The 23,411-nt window shown below is 38.6% G+C and overlaps 1 protein-coding gene and 1 long non-coding RNA gene across 3 annotated transcripts in view; both read right to left on the minus strand.

Moving 5' to 3' along the window:
- Positions 1–4,398: 4,398 nt before the first annotated feature.
- LOC144207420 (uncharacterized) lies at positions 4,399–15,464 on the minus strand. 2 transcript variants are annotated; one of them, XR_013328651.1, is made up of 4 exons: positions 15,207–15,464; positions 12,750–12,862; positions 8,856–8,939; positions 4,399–5,533 (listed from the first exon to the last, which is right to left on the minus strand). It is a non-coding gene; the product is annotated as an uncharacterized LOC144207420 (long non-coding RNA). The 2 variants fall into 2 exon arrangements; XR_013328652.1 differs by having other exon boundaries at positions 8,856–9,184.
- Positions 15,465–17,177: 1,713 nt separating this feature from the next.
- The window catches only part of efnb1 (ephrin-B1), a 64,585-nt gene continuing 58,351 nt past the window's right edge, over positions 17,178–23,411 (minus strand). Inside the window, exons 4-5 of the mRNA XM_077732769.1 lie at positions 22,926–23,042; positions 17,178–20,654 (exon numbers count right to left, since the gene is read on the minus strand). Coding sequence (XP_077588895.1) covers positions 20,260–20,654; positions 22,926–23,042 — 512 coding nt within the window. The 3' untranslated portion in view covers positions 17,178–20,259. The remainder of the gene's footprint in view (positions 20,655–22,925; positions 23,043–23,411) is intronic.

Genomic DNA, 23,411 nt, shown 5'->3' on the forward strand with positions numbered 1-23,411 from the left:
GACATAGTATAGTAAGGCTTTTTCTCTTCAAAAACGACATAGTATAGTAAGGCTTTTTCTCTTCAAAAACGACATAGTATATATAGTAAGGCTTTTTGTCTTCCAAAACGACATAGTATAGTAAGGCTTTTTGTCTTCCAAAACGACATAGTATAGTAAGGCTTTTTGTCTTCCAAAACGACATAGTATAGTAAGGCTTTTTGTCTTCCAAAACGACATAGTATAGTAAGGCTTTTTGTCTTTAAAAAACGACATAGTATAGTAAGGCTTTTTCTCTTTAAAAACGACATAGTATAGTAAGGCTTTTTCTCTTTAAAAAACGACATAGTATAGTAAGGCTTTTTCTCTTCCAAAACGACATAGTATAGTAAGGCTTTTTCTCTTTAAAAAACGACATAGTATAGTAAGGCTTTTTGTCTTTAAAAAAACGACATAGTATAGTAAGGCTTTTTCTCTTTAAAAAACGACATAGTATAGTAAGGCTTTTTGTCTTTAAAAAACGACGTAGTATAGTAAGGCTTTTTCTCTTTAAAAACGACATAGTATAGTAAGGCTTTTTGTCTTTAAAAAACGACATAGCATAGTAAGGCTTTTTCTCTTCAAAAACGACATAGTATAGTAAGGCTTTTTGTCTTTAAAAAAACGACATAGTATAGTAAGGCTTTTTCTCTTTAAAAAACGACATAGTATAGTAAGGCTTTTTCTCTTCAAAAACGACATAGTATAGTAAAGCTTTTTGTCCTCAAAAACGACATGCTATAGTGAGGCTTTTTCTCTTTAAAAAACGACATAGTATAGTAAGGCTTTTTCTCTTTAAAAACGACATAGTATAGTAAGGCTTTTTCTCTTTAAAAACGACATAGTATAGTGAGGCTTTTTCTCTTTAAAAAACGACATAGTATAGTAAGGCTTTTTCTCTTCAAAAACGACATAGTATAGTAAGGCTTTTTCTCTTCAAAAACGACATAGTATAGTAAGGCTTTTTCTCTTCAAAAACGACATAGTATAGTAAGGCTTTTTCTCTTCAAAAACGACATAGTATAGTAAGGCTTTTTCCCTTTAAAAAACGACATAGTATAGTAAGGCTTTTTGTCTTTAAAAAAACGACATAGTATAGTAAGGCTTTTTCTCTTTAAAAACGACATAGTATAGTGAGGCTTTTTCTCTTTAAAAAACGACATAGTATAGTAAGGCTTTTTCTCTTTAAAAAACGACATAGTATAGTGAGGCTTTTTCTCTTCAAAAACGACATAGTATAGTAAGGCTTTTTGTCTTTAAAAAACGACATAGTATAGTAAGGCTTTTTCTCTTCAAAAACGACATGGTATAGTAAGGCTTTTTCTCTTCAAAAACGACATAGTATAGTAAGGCTTTTTGTCTTTAAAAAACGACATAGTATAGTAAGGCTTTTTCTCTTCAAAAACGACATAGTATAGTAAGGCTTTTTCTCTTCAAAAACGACATAGTATAGTAAGGCTTTTTCTCTTTAAAAACGACATAGTATAGTAAGGCTTTTTCTCTTTAAAAACGACATAGTATAGTAAGGCTTTTTGTCTTTAAAAAAACGACATAGTATAGTAAGGCTTTTTCTGTTTAAAAAACGACATAGTATAGTAAGGCTTTTTCTCTTTCAAAAACGACATAGTATAGTAAGGCTTTTTCTCTTTCAAAAACGACATAGTATAGTAAGGCTTTTTCTCTTCAAAAACGACATAGTATAGTAAGGCTTTTTCTCTTCAAAAACGACATAGTATATATAGTAAGGCTTTTTGTCTTCCAAAACGACATAGTATAGTAAGGCTTTTTGTCTTCCAAAACGACATAGTATAGTAAGGCTTTTTGTCTTCCAAAACGACATAGTATAGTAAGGCTTTTTGTCTTCCAAAACGACATAGTATAGTAAGGCTTTTTGTCTTTAAAAAACGACATAGTATAGTAAGGCTTTTTCTCTTTAAAAACGACATAGTATAGTAAGGCTTTTTCTCTTTAAAAAACGACATAGTATAGTAAGGCTTTTTCTCTTCCAAAACGACATAGTATAGTAAGGCTTTTTCTCTTTAAAAAACGACATAGTATAGTAAGGCTTTTTGTCTTTAAAAAAACGACATAGTATAGTAAGGCTTTTTCTCTTTAAAAAACGACATAGTATAGTAAGGCTTTTTCTCTTTAAAAAACGACATAGTATAGTAAGGCTTTTTCTCTTCCAAAACGACATAGTATAGTAAGGCTTTTTCTCTTTAAAAAACGACATAGTATAGTAAGGCTTTTTGTCTTTAAAAAAACGACATAGTATAGTAAGGCTTTTTCTCTTTAAAAAACGACATAGTATAGTAAGGCTTTTTCTCTTTAAAAAACGACATAGTATAGTAAGGCTTTTTCTCTTCACAAACGACATAGTATAGTAAGGCTTTTTCTCTTCAAAAACGACATAGTATAGTAAGGCTTTTTCTCTTCAAAAACGACATAGTATAGTAAGGCTTTTTCTCTTCAAAAACGACATAGTATAGTAAGGCTTTTTGTCTTTAAAAAAACGACATAGTATAGTAAGGCTTTTTCTCTTTCAAAAACGACATAGTATAGTAAGGCTTTTTCTCTTTAAAAACGACATAGTATAGTAAGGCTTTTTCTCTTTAAAAACGACATAGTATAGTGAGGCTTTTTCTCTTTAAAAAACGACATAGTATAGTAAGGCTTTTTCTCTTTAAAAAACGACATAGTATAGTGAGGCTTTTTCTCTTCAAAAACGACATAGTATAGTAAGGCTTTTTCTCTTTAAAAAACGACATAGTATAGTAAGGCTTTTTCTCTTCAAAAACACTACCTGTCTCTTCAAACTAAGACATCCTTGCTGCATTACAAGAAACCAATCACAGGTCTCATTAGTCTAACCTCAGGCTGTGGTCAAGCGTAAGATCGTTAGCCTCTTTTCTTGGACAAACGCGCACTGCTTGAATGCGACTCAGGCGGCAGGAGGATATGAAAGTGTGGGCGGGGAGGAGGAGGAGAAGGATGTGATGGCAGGGAAGCAAGTTTGTGCAGAGAGAAAGCGATACGGAGGGAAAGAAGGTGAGAGGGGGCAGGCGGGATGCCGGCTGGAGGACTCCAACATAAAGCAGGCCTTTGAAAAGGGCAGACAAAAAGAAAAGGTCTCGGCCAAATACCTGGAAGAATGTTGAGAGGAAAGGGGAGCGCGGCCAGAGGAGAGATAAGGAGGTTAGCTGCACACCGGGGCAGCTCTTGTGTCATTTGGATCAAGTTTCCTCTGCGGGTATATGCGTTCATGCTTGGATGCACTCATCTATGTCCATTTGAGCACTGAGTCAATACTGACCCTGCTGACATTCCGGTGTGTGCTGTGTTCCGAGTGCAGAGAGGTCGTTGACTAAGTCGTGATAGCCAATCACGTGTGTGCGGCTTGCCGTTTGGAAGGCAAGTGTGTGGGGTGCATCCGTGGCCAACCCATTTTAGTGTTATAAAATTGACTTAACCAGATGGAAGCTCCCAATCAAGAGCCAAAAAAGAAAACTAAGCCACAAGTTAAAACAGAGTTGGAAGACAATCTTGTTTCAAATTTCTCCAAAAAAATCTGCTCCACTTTTTATTTTTTCTGCTATATCTAGGAAACTGGCTAAAATCTGGCAAGACTTGAAGAATGACATAGTATAGGAAGACTTGAAGAATGACATAGTATAGGAAGACTTAAAAATGACATAGTATAGGAAGACTTAAAAATGACAGTATAGGAAGACTTAAAAATGACATAGTATAGGACGACATAAAAATGACAGTATAGGAAGACTTAAAAATGACAGTATAGGAAGACTTAAAAATGACATAGTATAGGAAGACTTAAAAATGACATAGTATAGGAAGACTTAAAAATGACAGTATAGGACGACATAAAAATGACAGTATAGGAAGACTTAAAAATGACATAGTATAGGAAGACTTAAAAATGACATAGTATAGGAAGACTTAAAAATGACATAGTATAGGAAGACTTAAAAATGACAGTATAGTAAAGCTTAAAAATGTCAGAATAGTAAAGCTTAAAAATGTCAGAATAGTAAGGCATCAAAACGACGTATTATAGTAAGGCTTAAAAAAATGACATAGTATAGTAAGACTATTTCTTAAAAAATGACATTTGGGACATATTTTCCTCTTAGTTGTTTCCGTGAACTTCCTGGAAAAATACTCAAATGATTGCAGAGGTAAGTGAAATTACTTGGTGTAGCAGAGGTTAGATCACTGGACTCCCGTCTGGGAGACCTGGGTTCGATTCCCAGTTGGGACACTTTTTCACTTAGTTCTTTCTGTGTACTTCTTGGAAAAATACTAAAATGATTACATAGGGAAGTGTAGTCCCTTGGTGGCGCAGAGTTTCGATCACTGGACTCTTGTCTGGGAGACCTGGGTTCGATTCCCGGTTGGGACACTTTTTCACTTAGTTCTTTCTGTGTACTTCTTGGAAAAATACTCAAATGATGACTAAAGAAAGTGTATCTACTTGGTGGTGCAGAGGTTTGTTCACCGGACTCCCGTCTGGGAGACCTGGGTTCAATTCCCGGCCCGGACACATTTTCACTTAGTTGTTTCTGTGTACTTCTTGGCAAGACACTGAAATGATTACAGAGGAAAGTGTAGTCACTAGGGTGGCGCAGAGGTTAGATCACTGGACTCCCGTCTGGGAGACCTGGGTTCGCTTCCCGCTGTAGTCATTTGGTTGATCACCAAAACCATGTAGGTGGGTAAATGGAATAAGAAAAAAAAAAGAAAAAACTTTTTCATTTATATTAAACACTTAGTCATACTTTTCAGCAAAAGGTTATATTCCGAACTGCCTTCGGCAGTTCGGAAGAATGTTGGAGGGACCTGTCTGTGCACAAGGCGTTCTCGGGTCGGCCTTCGGCCGACCCTCGACCGCTTGCTTGGTCAGTCAACCGCCGACACCGGGAAGCGAACTCACGTTCTCTCCGTGCAAAGGCGAGTGTGCAACCCACTACACCAACTCGTGCCCCACTTATACAAGGGTGTTGAAACGTTTTATCCATGGAAATGGGGTGAAACACTTAGTCATTTTTTGGACAAAATGCTTCATCCACCACTGAATACTTATTCAGTTAGACACTTAGGCATTAATACTTATTCTTTTACCTTAACAATTGTGGGAAAATCTTTGCCTGCACTGGGAATTGAACCCAGGACCACATAGGTGGTAGACTGATGACTTATCCACTGGACCACCACCCTGTGATAGAAAGAAGTAGTACTTGTACTTTTATCCTTTCCATTTACCTGAATAATATTGGGAAAATCTTTGCCTGCACTGGGAATTGAACCCAGGACCACAGATGTGGGAGACTGATGACTTAGCCACTGGGCCACCACCCTGTGAAAGAAAGAAGTGGTACTTGTACTTTTATCCTTTCCATTTACCTGAATAATATTGGGAAAATCTTTGCATGCACTGGGATTTGAACCCAGGACCACAGATGTGGTAGACTGATGACTTATCCACTGGACCACCACCCTGTGGGAGAAAGAAGTAGTACTTAGGGTATTTAATATTGACATGGTCCCCCATACTTATTTTAGATTTAACCTAATAACAAGTAGATTTACTCAAAAACAGCATGTTTATATATTTTGTATTATTTAAAATTCATAGGGTGTGATGTAAAAAAAACATCATCCAATTCTGAAATTATATTTGCATCCCACCCAAGAGACATCTAGATCCCCTATGCCAATTTTTCCCCAAATTCTTCTGGCCTTCAAAGCATCTCAAGAGAAACGCCTGCTTTGAAAAATAATTTCCAAATGTGAGTTTTATCTGTGTGTGGGAAATCACCCTGAAGCTATTTTGTAAGCTTAGCCACCTTTGAATAGATTAGGAGGGCCTTAGGACGAAGCGATTCGCCCAAGCTACCAAATGGCCTGCTGGCTTCCCACATGTTGCTTCGGAAGTGACGACAAAATCTGTGCGGATATTAAAAGTGGATAAGGGGGAGTATATGGAAGCAGATCTGAGAAGTTATTAGTTGTGAATGAGGTCTGATAGCAATTAGTCTCACTCCATCACACAGACGGACTCCTGTCTAATGATGTCATTGACCTTATCACCTCCCAGAGGTCAAAATGTCCATGTTAAACCATGCGTAATGTCTCCGTGTTTAGACTACATGGGCCTGTCTTGCTAAATGGTGATGGATGGCTTCTTTTGGCCACCTTTAGTGTGTGTTTCATCAAATGATACGGGCACCAACATGATACGCCGTTGATTAAATCAATACTCCGAGGAAATGAATGGAGGGTTCTATTTCAATCCAATAACACAGCGGCTTTAGGTGTGTGTATTTGGCGGCACGCGAATGAACGAGTGCGCATGTACCCTTGAGGAGCTTTTGTACAGAACAGCAAAGACAAGGACATCGTGTTTGTTTGCAATATGGTTTTAAAATTAGGCTGTAAATGCACGCATCTCCGGGGGGGGGGGGGGATGATCACAAAGTCCAAATCTCATCAGCATTGACAGACTCGATGATGATGCTGGTCATTTACGGACTCTGCTTTGGAAATCATGGGACTGAAGGATAGATGGAAAATGACAGAAAGCCCAGCAGGGTTTTACAAACTAGTGCAGATTTTTCTATTTCCCCTGACTTGTTTATTAGATTTATTTTGTCTAGAAGCCGCCAGCTGCTGCAGAGAAAGAAAAAAAAACTAATGATGCTGGTGGACTGATGAAGTAGGGCAAATCTGGATGTGGTAGATATGAAGGAATCTCCATTGCTAGGACAGTTACATCAGAGATACTTAGCAGGACAGGTGCTGCCCTCAGGCAAGGCACATTAACAAATCCCACCACACCATCCGCTACAATGCAAGCACAAAAGTGAAAATATCCAACACTACAAGATGTGATTACCCATCTTATGCAGTGAGAAGACATGATAAATGTCACCCATTGAATTTGGACCAGTCCAAGTACTGAATTCAAAAACACCAGAGGTGGGTAGAGTGGCCCAAAATAATGATAAAAAAAAGAAAATCATTATGTCATGCCCTCGTGAGGCTGAAAAATCATCAAATTTCAACAAAAAAATCTACTTAAATGCACCATAATCTATCCTAAGAGTGCCCAAGTAAAATGATAACTAATGTTTTCCATACTCAGAACCAAATACAATCTGAAACTAAAATTCACTACTTTAAGTAGTAATTCACGTAAATATAAAGGCCAGCATGATTGTACAACCTCCAAGATCATGTGACTGTATTTACAGGTAACCAATTTCTTGGCCATTTGTCAACCAATTATTAAAAAAAACTAATTCATTCCGTGACCTACATAGACCCTCCCACTAAGTTAGATTCCCACGCGAATCATAGTCTCAAATAAATCCAGACAGACACATTGATTCTTTCAATTTGGAGTGTTTTTGCTATTTTTACAGCCTTCCCTTTTACCTTCTCTTCTTTCCTTTTTACTCAACCAAGCGGTGACCCCTAGCATCCCCCAATCTAATGACCGACACAGTTTGACACTCATTAAAGGTGGTCAATTAACCAGAGGGCCCGGAGTCACTTTCATTAGTCGACTTGTAAAGGTCTGTTTCAGTCGACAAGCCGAGGAAGGGGGGGGGATGGGTATACCTGGACCTTGACTATTAAGAACTTTTTTTCTGGGAAAAAAGGCATTGAAGGTTTCAAAAGAATTAAGAGAAAAGATCCCAAAACTCCAGTGGAGAGTAATTAGTATTGTTTGTTATTTGTTTGGTAAAACTGGATTGGCACTCAACTATATATAAGATTTTATTTCATTTTTGGGAAATTCCCTTGGTTGCAGTAGCATGTACAGACACAGAAGACATTGTAAACCTAGATAAAAAAAATAAAAAAACATACTTTAAAAAAAATCCCATCCAAAAGTTATTATTAGGGAGGTTAGGTTGTCTGTATGTCCAGACATTTTAAAATTAGTGGAAACATTGGTTATGTGGGCTATACTTTTCTACCAAATCTTAACACTGATGCTTAACATGACTCAAAACGTGCAATAGTGTTTTCTAGAAATAAACTCATATGGCAAAAAACAGTGCAATTGCAGAACAGAGCACGCAAAATTAGATCTCATGAGAGCAAAGATGAAAAACAGAGCCATCTGCGCCGATGGGTTGGCTCTCTAAAGACAATCTGGTTATGTCCCTTCAATCTTTTTGTATCATTCCTTTACACTAAATTATAGGAGACTTTTGGGAGTGAGTGTGCATTCTATTCAGCAGAATGTACAAATGTTGTTCCCATTGAGCTGCAACATATCTGGTTTGAGGTAAAAGTGCAGGCCATACCGGCCTCTAGAGTCATCAGCCTGTGAAGGTCAAATCCGATTCCGCAAGAGACAAGGCAGATTGGCATGAAAATGGAATCTGCTGTCTCAGTGCCAAACATCTAGACTGACTGGCTGCCCTCTTCCTATTCAAGTTCATCTTTTTTTCATCTCGCCAAACTCTTTAGCCTCTATGTTTACCAGCTAAAAAAGTTTAATTCACGATAAAATACCGTCAGTGGTGGTTTTCAAGAATTTACCGAAAATAAAAGTAAAAATGAAGTGAAAAATCGTACCCCAGACATAGAAAGTCTTCAGTAACCAGACATATTATGGTAGCCTTTTGGATTAAATTTTTACGGAAAAAATCTTTATAGTGAGGTCACTTCTTACACATTTGGCTCACTAGCTAAGTGATATTCAAATCTAGAACATAGCTTTGGAGCTACTGAGGATTAATTGGAGCAAGTACTGTATTTAGAAGGTTAAGAAAAGTTGACAATGTGAATTGAAAAGAGCTTACTTTAGACTTGCTCAGCAGACAGCACGTTTGAGTCCCACACAGCCGATGCACCTTTAAAACCAGTTCCATGTGACTTCTTGTTGGCTTAAAAAAACCCAAACAAAAACCTGAAACTATTGTTAATTTTACAGTAGTTTGTTTTATGGTACGAATCTGGCAACGTGACCTTTGGGCATTCACTCACTCATTTTCTGTACCACTTGCTGTATGAAGAAACCAGAACACCCGGAGAAAACCCACATAGGCCAGCGAGAACATGCAAAACTCCATACGGGAAGCTCGGAACCCAACAGGGATTGATTCCTTGATCTCAGAACTGTGAGGTGAACCTGCAAACAGTATGTCACTCTGAATGTACATGTTTTAATTATATATGTGTATATAAAAAACATATTCCTGAAGTGACTCTGCTTAATAATTATTGTGTATAACAATGTTGGCTTGAATGGGAATCCAGCTGTCGGTGCATCGAGGAACCATCTGCTCTAAACAGAGATGCTTCTTGCCTTTGCTTCTCTTGCAATATGGCAGATTTAGCCAGGAGACATTTTCATTTCACCAAGAAACAAGAGAGCCACTAATTGAGCTTATGGTTGTCGAAGCAAGTATGTCAAGTCATTCGTATGATTATCAGACGTAATCTTTAAGAGGGAAGTTAAGTTTGATTTGGTACTTTGTGCATGTGAGTGTGTGTGTGTGTGTGTGTTCATCTGTTGTATGTTACGAGCACGCGCTTTTGATATGAATGAGAGCAGTGAGGCGTGAGATGAATATGTGCCTGCTGAAATGGAAAAAGTCCTTGTACTTCTTGTGTACGTCTTCTGAGAGAGTTGTGATGTGTGAGTTTGTGTGCATTCGACAAAGTGTGTGTGTGTGTGTGTGTGTGTGTGTGTGTGTGTGTGTGTGTGTGTGTGTGTGTGTGTGTGTGTGTGTGTGTGATTATCAGGCTGAAATGAGTCCCTGCCCTTCATGAATATTCAACCCAACCCCACCATCTCTGGGTTGGACTGTTGTTAGTTTCTTGCGTGTTGAAAAAGTAATAACTTTGGTAAAAAAATAAAAAAAAACCTCCCCAAAGCTATTTTTAAAGGTGAAAAAAATGTATTTTTTCAGTTTTTTTTTTATTTTTCTGTTTTACAACCGACAACCTGGAGGCTGAGCAACAACACAAAGCCGATCTTGTACTGACCCTTAAGACTAGGGCACCCCCCGGGTCCCATGTTTAGGTCAGTCACACAAGTGAGGCGTTGTATAATGTAACCTGACAAGTGTCCTCACTAGTCTTGCTAGCTGTCCCTCTCAGCTTGAACTTCTTTTGTTACAATGTTTTTTTAGCAAAGCCGCTAAAATTTAAAGGTTCAGTTGCTCTTGACAATGTACGTTTATTTTGAGGCCACTACTGTTAAACTGTGAGACAAGCAATACACACTGAGAATCACATATTGGCCAAACCCCTCAGCATCGGACACTTCTTTATACCCCTGCAGATGTTAGCCAGTATTTAGGTCATTCATTTTGCAGATGGGTGGTCAGCCATGCTCGTGTGTGTTGGCTTGAATTTCCAGGAATTGATACAATAGGCCACTCAGCTCTCGGGGCCACCCCGGAGCACAGTTCTTTATAATCCAAACAGACAGTATTGTAAAGCGCGCAAGTTTTAGATTACAAGGGGAAATGTTATGTTCAAGTGGAGGTTGCAACATAGTAGAATAAAAACTGGCCTATTTACAGTATGTGGTCACTAGTGACTTGTACGACTTTGCTCAAAAACCCCCCCTGGGATGAGAGGTGAATGGGGGTTAATAGTAGGCTAGGGAGCTCTCAGTGTGCGGGTAAAAACGCAATTTTGGATCAAAGGTGTAAGATATAGCTGTGATGAGTAGCAGTGGTCAACAAATTATCTACTTGTGCTGAATAAGCTGAAATGGGAATGAGTTATAGTAGGGGTCTCAAACTGATTCCGCAAATGGCCGCAGTGGGGACTGGTCTTGACCGCTGTTTAAGACTGCAGAGTTCTAGGCTGCTGTGAATTATTTATTATGTTATTTTTTCATATAATATTCATGACAATGTCCATGTGTGCCAATTTGGATGACACATGTAAGTAGAGTAATTTTTTGTCAGATTGTCTATTTATTTAATGTATTTATTTACAGTTCTGTTTAATGTTGAAGACCTATGCATTGTCATATAGAATCAATTTCATTTTGAGTTTTGAGGCTTTCATTCCAAAGATGATTGACACTTAATATACATGTGCGATTTTGTTATTTCCAATATTAAGTCTATTGGGAAATGAATTTGTGTACTTTAATGTGCTTTACGAAAACCTTGTTTTTGTAGTGAGGTCATTTTTTTCTTTTTCTTGGCTGAGAGCTTTTCTGAAGTTGAGCCCCATTAACTACGCTTTGAAGGAAGAAATATGCAACCCAAAAAAAGCATCTGAACTAATGATTAATATATGTGGCTGCCTCAACTGCTTGAGTGTTATTTCACTTACGCCAGTTCATAATGAATCATGAATTACTTTTATTGTCTGCATCTTTCTGGATCTTTCATGAGTCGTTTTTTTTTTTTTTTTAATTTTTTTTACTGCAACCAGCCATTCCAATTCAAATGGATCGGACATCCATTATCTGTCAAGTTTAGTGTTAAAGAGTGAATTGGAATATAAAGGGAAAAAAAATCTATCAAATTGTGCTGTTTACCTATCAAGTAAGTAAAGTGAAGTACTAACATACTTATCTTTCATCATTAAAGTTAAACGCATAAAGTACAAAGTCAAGTAAAAAGGAATGTATTAAGAAATATTAAAATGTCATTCCAAAAAAGGTAAAAAAGGCTGTAAAACACAAAAAATAAATAAAAGTGGACAGAGCTACTGCCATCGATTTCCACGGTAAAAAAATAAATAATATAAAAAATAAAAAAAAATACTTAAATATTATTTGGACAAAATCGGCGGGCTGGATAAAAAGGGCCTAATGGGCCGGATGTGGCCCGCGGGCCGTAGTATGAACTAACCACTCTAGCACCAGACTGTCCCTATTAAAAATTGTTTCACTCAATGAATGTTATAAAAAAAAATACATTGACACTTATAATAATGGAGGACCAAGCAACCCTCGCACCCCCGTTGTCCATCACCTAGCTGCCATTTATCAGGACAAACCCCTGATGATTATTATAACAGCAACAATGCAAAAAAAAAAAAGAGCAATTCCTCCCCTGTACGACTGTATCAGCAAGGTGACTCTATGCCGGTGTCAAACACGAGGGCATTGTGAGTGAAAGGGTGGAAATGAAAACGTCTCGAGGAAGTGAAAGCTTCAAGGCATAATACTGTAATTGCAAAATTGTGCAAATGCGTTTTTGGACTCACATTATATAAATGGCCAGCAGAGATAATGTCAATGATTCTAGGCCTGGTCTAATTGAGAGTATGAGATGGAGGAGGTGGTTGAAGGATGTACGGATTGGGTTGGGGGAGGAATGGGGAGGAATGTGGATGGAAATTGGATGTGAGGCAGGAAGTCTGAGAGCAAGCTGTTCCTTTTTAAAGGGGTGGAGCGGAGAAAAAGCGGGTGGAATTATTCCCTCTCGCCACACCTGTCATGCAACTGTGGCTATAGGTCTCCTCAGGTTCTGTCACTCTATGTATGATTGATGAATGTGAGAACAGACCCCCTTCCTTTTTAGGCCCGATTTGTCACGTTGTGGTCAGAACAGTGACATCCATTTGTGGCTGACCTTTGTGCGTGTGTTTGCATGTAATGAGACATAAAAAGATGGGGTAGAACCCAAAGGAAATGACCATGGGTGTTTTCTCGATTTGGTTGCTTTCATTTTAGTGGGGTTTGAAATTTAATATGGAGAAGAAGAGAGGTCACTCACCTTTTTTGAAGGGAAGAGCGACCTTGCCAACATTCCAAGGAAATCACATTGTCTCAACCCGGGTGGTGAGATATTCAGATAGGTATATGTTCCTTGGAGTTATGTGGGGATTCCTGGAGTAAAGAATGCACTTTAGAAAAAGATGACATTTTTTTAGTACAGGATGAGGAATATGAGAATTTATAATAGTCTGAACATGTCAAGATTGGTATTTAGAAGTTAATGTGGAAACTCTTTGATATTATCTAGATGTAGGAAATTGAATTTAATGTTAAAACTGTGTTTAGGGGTGCCAAATATCATCCTGAAAATATCATGGACTGTATTTTCTGAAGTAGAAGTCGCGCTAGCCAAAAAAAGTACACAATGAGAAGGGAAAAATGTATTATATAAATACATACTGGAGGATGAGTCACATTTTGGGAGGGCAATTTTTATTTAATTTGATCAGAAATTATGGACAAACCTGATAAGTAACAATAGTAAAATGGGGAAGGTCATGCTTCATAGACATCTGTTAAGAAATCAGTTTTTTTTAACTATAGGCTTAAAAATGATCATATTTTGTATTCAAAAGCCTTGAAAGATAAAAATGACAACAACAAAAAATATAAGTGGCACTTGAATATTAACCAGCCCAACTAAGGAAATGGAGGTTGTACTCCAGAAAATAAGGTAAATGTCTAAAATTTTCAAAAGATTTTGGTAGGGGTGAATCTATCATATATTTCTTATTTAGGTAATGTTATAATTACATTTTGGGAAATAAATGAGAAGGATTAAATGGTTTAAATATTGCAAAGTTCAATCATTTGAATGGGTGAAGATATATTAGCGAATATAAACATGTCTGAATTTAATTTAATTTAGAAAAATGACAACTTAAGGGATTTTATTTGTATTAAAAACAGCTGGCTGGAAAAATAAAGGGTTGCGTGTTAATAGCTTGTGAAATATAGAAGGCTGTGTTAAATCTGGAAAATGTCTCCCATAATTTTGAGGGAATTGTTTTCAAGGAAAATGTGGGATTGTGGCAAAAAAGAGGAATTTAGTTCTTAAGATATCCTGAAGGTTGTGAACGGTTTCAATTCGTTAATATTTTCAGTAATTCCCTTTTAAAAACAACATTCTACTTCATGGTGGCATCTCGTATTTCCTGTAAAAAGGTGAAGAAGTGCCGGAAAATCTGCTTGATATTTGATGAGCCACAATTTGACGAGACATTAGCACGTTTGCATTATTGACGATCGGTGAGTGATGCATTAACTCATTAAAAATGCATATACGCATTACATGGCAAGGAACAATTCCCACGGCGTGCCACATTGATTCCGGTGCAAGTTACAGGGCTCTGGCACAATCCATTTCAACAAAAGAAAATATGGAGAAGAAGGCCCACCAACTGGCTTAAGAGCTATTGACGCCCTCTCAATGTTGGCGTGCGGTCACAGTGGTCCCAGTTTGAACTCACTAGCGGTAACACATCAATGGGCGCCTTTGCACATGAAGCAGATTTTGCAAAGGAAGCCGACTGTGTAAAATAACATGAAGACAAACTGAGTTGAAAGTCAACCATTGCGCCTACCGACTCTGTCAAAAGGAATTGTACCGGTTATTGAATTCTTCTTCTCTGCTTTGCTATCGTGTTCCAGCTGTAACTGACAACTTTATTTTCCATTTGTGGCTTCCCTACAGACTCTACTGGCAGCAACTCACAAGAAGGAAAAACAACTTGCCTCACAGCCACAGAAAAGGATACAGATTCACTTTTAATTGAGTTAATTAATCAATCAGGAGCTAGACTGAAACCTTTTTTTTTTTGGTGTGATTCTCAGTAGGTTTGCGAGTGAAAGCTTAGGTACATTCAGGACTGATTTCCAACATTTCAACAGGCAGATGGTCAAAATGGATTGGACATCTATTGCCGCAAATGGCAATAAAATGTAATCATTGTCAACCTGTCAGGCTTAAATAGACTGGGTGATCAACATAAGGTTTACATTTATAGTCATCAATGTAGTTGTTTTTTCTTTCAAATTTTTGGTTATTTTTAGAATGGATTTGCAGGATTTTTCAAATTACATATATTTTTCAATGATTAATTTTCATAGTTTTTTTTAAATTAGGTTTAGAAGTTTTACATAGGTGGAGGATTAAAAATTAAATCTCAGCAAAAGGTACTATTTTCAATTGTACTTCATTTGGATGTGTAAATATTGCCTGTTGTGAAAATGTATATAAATAAAAAGAACTATTTAACCTGAATTTAACCCTATCAATTTTTAATATACTTAACAGATCACTCATGAATTGGACCTCTAAATAAATACCTTAAAAAAACATTATAACATTCCAGTTCTACTTGAAGCAGTATAAACCATTTGTATTTCTTCAGTTCATTTTGGTCTAAATACAATTGCAATCATCTATAAATGTAAATAATTATTTTGTACTCACAATTCATAGCTGCAATTCCCATAGATCAGGGGCTGCTAAATCCAGTCTTCAAGAGCCACTATTCAGTGTGTTTTCCATGTCTTACTCCACCAACACACCTCAATCAAATGACCCAGATTGGTGAGAAGCTTCCGGATTGCTTGCTAATGACTTGATCATTTGATTCAGGTGTGGTAGGGGTGGGAGAGTTGGAAAACAGACTGGATCAGGGCTTGCAAGGGCCGGATTTAGCCACCCTTGTCATAGATAGACTCATTTTAAGGGTAATTTTGCACCTTTTTATTTAAAAACCAGTTTGCAGACCTCTGCTTTAAATTAAAAGATGCAAAATTACCCTTAAACTGAGTCTATGTTTTTTTTCGTTCAAACCTATCCAACACAAACAGTTTAACCAATGAGGTTTCTGCTGAAAAAAATCACTGATTGCACTACAATACGTGATTGGTGGAAAGGTTTCCTCTTACAGGTTGGAAGGAAAACCCACACCCACTGCGGCCCTTTCTAGTATAGCTTGGGGACCACTGATTTGAAGGATAATCCACCTCAATGCTGTTGTTGTTTTGTTCAAACCAGATTGCAAATTCAAAGTAAGCTATCCCACAATTTGTATTCAAAGACATGGATAAAGGGAGGAGGAAAAAAATGGGGGAAAATGCTCCCAAGCCACTTGAAAATGTTGGCAGCTGTTGCTGTCCCAGGTGACTTGTTCTATCTATAAAGACGCGTGAACTTACATGTTACACGGCAAAGACAAAAAACTGCTTGGGGAATTGGACATGCTCACATCAAGTGACGACCCACTTGGGTGTTGTGTAAAAAAAAAAATAGATAAGTGTGTGTGTCTCTTATTGAATATGCACATGTTTTGGAATATGGAAATTTTGAGCGAGACAACATTTGTTAATCTTTCAAATATTTCAATGATGCAACACTGTTTAAATATAGAACAAGTCAAATGTGGAGCGAGTTCATTCAGTAATGATTTCATGCAGTTCCGCTCTAAAAAAAATGGCGAGACAAAAAAAAAAAAAAGACTCTAGTGTATACTTTTGCAGTAAAAAATTCCGAGTTTATGTGACATTGAAAGAACATTGGAGGGATGCCTTGGGCAAATGCCCGTGCACATTCACGTACACATAGTAGGTAGCAGAGTGGGGGGAAGGTTTTAATAAACACACAGTAATGTGGATCTATTGGGGCGTCTTAGGACTGAGCCAGAAAAACAGATGAACGTAGATGGCCTGGGGCACCATGAAAGCATCAGTGTGTGTGTGTTTGTGTGTTTTTTGTGTATTGGGGGCCACTGGAGCCACAGGCATGTCATATTTCTTCTTCTCCACTCTCTCTTTTGCTGTCCGGCCATCATTTTTTTTTGTTTTTTTTTTTGTTCTACGCCCACTCGTCCGCAATGGCAAGATGAGACCAACACAAAAGTGTACTTACACTACTTGTGTTTGTCAGAAAAAAAATGCCCAATCACTTTAATAATGTTTCACGCCATCTCCGCTTTCGCCAAGGACGGAAAATTTGCTCTTCAGTCAGATAAACATAGACTGTAATTCCAGACGAACTCAATGGAAAGGCAAAGTGCAGCCAATCAGATGTAATCATGTATGAAGAAATGTAATTTAGGAGGACAACACGGCAGAGTGGCTTGATACGGATATTAGTTACTATGCTAAAAAAGCGTGACCACACCCGCCGAATATGAATTTATGAAGCCGGTGTGTGATTTCAATCTGACTAATGTATCAGAACAAACCCATCTGTGTCTTGCTGACCCCCGAGGTGAGTTGGGTGGTGGTAGTAGGGGAGGTGAGGGGGGTTTTTTGAGCCTGGAAGCACAGTGAGAGTGGGCGGCCTAGTTCCTGCTTCCCCTACAAAGTGGTCAGCAAGATGAGAAAAAAATCTTTTCTCTATTTTTTTTTTTAAAACTGGCTTGGGAAAAACAAAGACAGACCAAAGAAAGGCCATGGTCCATGGGAAAAGTTTTATTTATCAATATGCAGTATTTTCCAAACTGGCGGTGTTTCCGTTGTAGCTGGTGTAGATAGGTTACGTGGAGAAAAAAAAAAGGAGTCGTCAAAATAAAAACTGAAATCAAATACGTAATACGACGTGACAGTAATGATTCAAAACATAGGGAAATAATTTTTAAACAGGTTCTGCTTATACATGCACACCGAAAAAATAATACTGTGGCTTTGAACAATGGTAGAAATCACCCGACAGTCAGTGACATCCACGTGCTAAATTAGGAGGATGACAAGGGGCTGAGGGAGGTGGCGGTAGAGAAGAGAGAGAGAAAAAAAAAGTCAAACAAAGGAGAGCCTGGGAGATAATGAGTGGTGGAACGTGGATGATTTATAGGAGAGCGGTCAAAGATGGCCTCTTTTCTTTTTGCCTCTCCTCCCCTGCCTATTCGCACCTGCGTGTATATGAATAAAGTTTCATCTTTCTTGGGTTTTCTTATACTCTATATCCTTGGCGGAAGTGTAGGTTTACTGGTGAACAGATGATTTTCAATAAAGTACCGCATTTTTCAAGCTATGCTACCCTTTTTTTTTCATCCCTGCGATTTGTACTCAGGGTGCGACTTATAGTCTGAAAAAGACGGTATCCTTTTGCAGCGTTCGTAGTTGTTGTCAACAATTGTGAGGATGTTGTCATTTTTGTTATATGCAGTGTTACAAACATCCAGAAGTGAGTTGAACGGCGGTATTTTGAAAAAAAAAAAAACCCGCAAAGAACGCTGCAAAAAAAACTGATGATTTGACTTTGAAAGAAATTAAAATCGACATATTGCAAATAGAGACAAGGAGGAGTCATACAAAACACATTTTTAAAAAGACAGCTATTTACAAATATTCTCCATTACAAAATTCTAATTCCATTTTTTTGTTTTCTTTTGCTTATAAGCAGTGCTTAGGGTGAAATTACATCTTAAATTGGGCTCTAACGTATATATTTACATGTTCCCCCCAATTTGAATGGAATTAAGTGGTCACAAGAATGAATGAAAATGAAATATGCTTTACGGTGACGTGGTAACGACTCCCTCGGCTGGTGAAGGCGGAGGCACGCTAATCCCGAAGCAAAATATTTGATGTCGATGTTTTTCCGCAGAGGAACTCCCGAGGCCCGCGTGCCAAGTTAAAAACCCCGAGCCCACAAAAGCCCAGGCAGCTGTTTAGGTTGTTAACTCTGAGGTTAACGACACGCAAGAGTTTTTCTCGAGCTCCTCTAGCGGGAGGCTGCCTTTTAACTCAGCAGCAAACATCCATAGACGTGGCTGGAGATGATAGGTGCCTCTGACAGTGAGTACACACCAAGCGTTAGTCTGACCCGAAGATCAACCTGGACCTGTCGCTATAAATGTGTCTGTGTATGTGTGTGTCAGTTTGCATGCTGGGGAAAATGGCCGTCCTCCTTCTTACACATCGTTACCTGAGACCGCTCCCTACTTTGGCAGCCTCAAAATGCGGAGCACCTATTTCCTGCCTCGAAAACGGCTCTGCTAAACCACAAAACCATTCACGCACGCACTAACTCACACCCACGAACGGGAATTATAGGCAATTAACTCTTACCCGACGTGTGCCAAGCCAAGTTCCCGGTTCTGCTGATTAAGTGAGCAGCGCTACCCTTACAGACTCAACACCTCAACAGAGGAATTTGACTTTTTTCATCATTCCTAATTCACACCAGAACTGGTGTGAGTCTGGTAAAAGAAAACAGCCTCCAATCTTACCGCTTAAAAAAAAAACAACTCTCAGGGACATTTTTTCTTCTTCCCCGGCTGGTGAATGTGGGCATGTAGATGGCACATATTAGTGTGAACTTCACTGACTCATTTACGGATGTCAGCCAATTGGCATCCGATAATAGAGCATCCATCTGCGGTTAGCCGTTCCACTTATATAGGTTAACCTAACTATGTCAAACTGCTTACTTGTACTGGCGCACCACAAACTAGAGCAAACACTCTGCAACATGTGTTGCCTTTTTGAAAAAAAAATGAAAAAAAATCCTCAATGCTCACTTCAAATTGAGGGATTTGGTGTCTTGGTTAAAACTTGCAACTCTAATTCCCTATTCCAAAAAAAAAAGTCCTGTTAGGTGCATGGCCCAGACATGCCCAGACACACATACACACACACACACTCACACGGGACACACCCGAATGTACACAAGGCCGGCCATAAATACCAGAGTACTGACACAGAGTGTATTAAGAGGGAATAATATGTGTGGAGGAAAAAAAAAAAAGACACCATGATACCAACAGTGTGGGTTTCCACTGTAATGGATGACATGAGTGGTGTGATGACTAATAAGGATAATGTATTTAACTCTATACATTGTGCACTTGTAGGAAAAGTCTAACAAAATACAACTGCTTTGTGAACTGAATCAGAGAAGTTCTCCATCAAAAATAGTAAGGCAAGTATCCGAGGTGCCAAGGGAGAGGAAAACACAATATGTCATACACTGTGTCTGATACCTGAGCTATCTGGAGAGTTTCCTGGCCCTGCCACGGAGCCCCCCCTCTGACACCCAGCCCAGGTGTACGCGAATATACACAAACATACGCACACGGACGTTAGTTAACACAAACTGCCTGTTCCACTGGCTAGTGTGCAAGGTTTGTGTGTGTTGTAGCGTCGGGGAACCAGTTGGGGTTATATCCGCTCCATTAAAGAGGACAGCAAGCCAGGAAGTTCTATCTTTTGATTTGCTCCAGCCGCCCTCTCACCCCTCGGCCGGGTTGACGCGTTTAAGTGGATGGGAGGTGAAGGAAGGAGAAGGGAAAAGGGTGGGGATTTCCAAACAAGCTGAAGAACAACAATCCATAGAATCAACCTCAGTCATCATCAGTCTGATAGATAGCCGGGTATACTGATCCGCTCTCATCTCTCCAGATTCGTCGCAGCAGGTGGTGGAAATAACACGGGCTCAAAAAGTAACCGTCGAGTCTCCGGAACACAAAAACAATGTTCTTCCCAGAATGTGGAATCGGAATCTCCTCTGGGCTGCTCCTGCTGTTTAAGTGTCAGACTTTGTAGTAGATGTTAGCGGGGCTTTGGGGGGGCATCTCCTGGACTATGTAGACCGGGTGACCGTAGTCGCCGCTCACCTTCTCATAGTGAGGGCAGTAGTTGTTCTCTGTCCGCAGAGGAATGATGATGTCACTAGGCTCCGTGCCAGCAGTGCCACCGGGCATCTTGGGATTGGACAACGTGCTAAGCGACAATGCTGAGGGACGGGGCTGCGAGTGGGCGTTTTTTCTGGATCGTTTACGCATTTTGATGAGGAGGATGACCAAGAGGAGGATGAGCAAGAGGAAGATGATGCATCCAGCTCCGATGGCGGAGAATACGGCCGCTTTGGAGCCTAGGAAACCGTCTGAGTTTGCAGAGGAGCCAGATTGGTCCTGGTTCATTGTGTCTGAAGATAAAAAGAGAAAAGGCGAGGTTAATATATTTAAAGGTAAATGTTGAGTAAACTGTTGATAAAAAGCGAGCTTTTGTATTTGTTTTATGTTGATTATTGTTCAACTGAATACACTACAAAGGCAAAAATGATGAATGTTCTGGTTTATTCACCATCTTGGAATTTTAAGCCTTCAATATGTTCCAAAAAAAGCTGGGCAAGGGCGCAAAAAACATCTGCTTGGAACATTCAACCGTTGAACAGGTTCATTGAAAACAGGTGAGTGTCATGTTGGAGTGTAAAAAAAGCCATTTTCAAGCCAAGTTCATGCCATTTTTTGAAGAAATTGGGTGTTTTTACATAAAAAAAACATAAATATAAAAAACTAACACATAAAATACTTAAAACACACAGTATAGAAGAAATGGAGCTGAGAAAACTACAGGGTGACCCAAAAAAAAAAACAGGTCCCAGATTTGCTTAAGCGTCCTGTGGGGATTTAAAACAAAACAAAAAAGCCCACATTTCTAAAACTAGCTGATTTTTTTATGATGATCTTATTAAAGAAAAATAGGATACAGTAATATTGAAGAAATGAGACCAAACCAAATTTGGGACTTGCATTTTTGGAGGTCATCATATAATAATGATGAATGTCAAATGACTAAACTAGACTTTACTGAAATATATTTGTGTCATTCCTGTAATATGATCAAAGAAAATACATTCTACATGTGTTTAAACTTTCAAACATCAAAACTGATTGTAGTTTTTGTGAAAACAATGAGTCTCGCCCCTTTAAGACAAAACACTTAGACATTCTCAGTGGGCAGCAACCATTATGACAAATTGAGAACTGGATATCAAAACATCCGATTAGTATCCTGTATTTATTTTAAAAGAGGCGTTGTGGGGCCTTGGATGAAAGTTCAAATGGGAGGGGGGCAGGGGGGGTCATTTTGTCAGCGGACATGAGAAAGAATGATTGGCTCCTCCGGTGACTGAAATCTGAGAAGCAAATCTCTTTACCATGCATGCGTGCAGCTGCTGCCAAGGCCCCCCACCCCATTAGAAGCGGCACCACCTTCTTCAGTGTCCACCAGCGTCCGCTCCGGCAACATATTGTGGAGGATCTCCAGAGAGATAACCCTGCAGATTGCCATCCTCCATAATGACTATGTCTGCACACTCGGCTGACCACTCGGCACTTAACCGTTGGGCGAGTAGCTCAACGCTGCTAATGACGAGTAAATGACAGGACTGAAAGCTAGCGGTCCCCCACCTTATCAGTGCAATCGGAAGCACGATGGAATTTCATACATTCTCCACATAGGCAATGTTGGAAAGAGGCTGTCAGAAATATCATTCCAGAAAAATCAGCTCTTCAAGCCGTACTGACACTTCCTTCATTCCACCTTTCACCTGTTCACTTGACATAATCGCTGATCTAACAGTGGTAGACAGGTAAAAGCCTGAGTATACCAAAAAAAGGATATTAAGGAATCTTTTTATAGAGAAGCTAATGTCAAATAAGCAATTATTGAATAGGGGTGGCTTATCACATTGAGCCAGATGGAGCAGTCTGTACTTGGGATATATACATATATATATTATAAATATATACATAGATACATCTCATATATGTATATACATATGTGTATATATACATGTATATACATATGTATATATAGGTGTATATATACACATGTATTTTTTTATTAAACTATAAATCCCTCCACTATTGAATCTCCTTTGTATTGTATGTGCTTAGAAAATAAAATAAAAAAAGCATTTCTATTTGTGAACTGACACTTGCCACGCTGCACAGAACATGTAACATTCATTATCCTGAACATATTGAAGTGCCAGTCAATAATTGTGTACAGGGCAGATGTAGCCCGCGAGCCATCATTTAACGATATCTGTGTTAACCAGAACATGCTATCTAGTACCTTCTATTTGGGATTTGATGAATTCCAGCCTTAATTTTGATGCAATATGCAGCCAAATTAAACAAGAATTTAAAGCAAAGCTATATTATTTATAGAAAGGAGAAATTGTTCTTTCACTCATATTGCCTCAATTGCAAAATACCATGACAATAGAGATTTAAATATAAGGTATATTTGAATGATTATCTCTAAAATTACTTAACATTTCTCCCAACAAATTATTAATAGTACACTGGATTTTTTTTTAAATTTGAGCAAAAAAGGTAGTGTTTAAAATCATTTTAATGAAATATCTGCACTGGAATGTTGTTTAAAGAACAAAAAGTATATTTACCAGGGTTTCCAGGCAGCTCATTTCCCATTTGATCCTGGTCTGGTGGATTTGGACTAGACTCTGGTATGGTATTATCTTCTGGATTCTCTGGCACTGCAGGGTTGACTGCATTCGGAACTGTGGGAACCAAAAAGAAACAAAGTCAGTGTTTGGCACTGCACGCACTCAGCATTACAATGACACCTTCCTCAGCTACAGAAAGGAACAGTTTTTGTTATCTTTGGATATATCTTTCATGTACAGACAAGGTTATCGTTGCACGTGTTGAGAGCGTCTTAGAAGTCACGATGAAAGAACAAAAACAAAAAGAAAAAGGAAGGACGAGTTTGCCAGGGTCTGTGAAACAGCACAATCCTTGTCCTGTCGTAAAAAAAAATGAACTCCCATCTACATCAGCAGCCATTTGTCGACCACGACACACACACACACACACATGGGTAAACACAGCAAAGCATAAACCTAGACTCTACTTACAATACACTTAGG

This window comes from Stigmatopora nigra, chromosome 14, assembly GCF_051989575.1.
Source record: "Stigmatopora nigra isolate UIUO_SnigA chromosome 14, RoL_Snig_1.1, whole genome shotgun sequence".
Lineage (NCBI taxonomy): Eukaryota > Metazoa > Chordata > Actinopteri > Syngnathiformes > Syngnathidae > Stigmatopora > Stigmatopora nigra.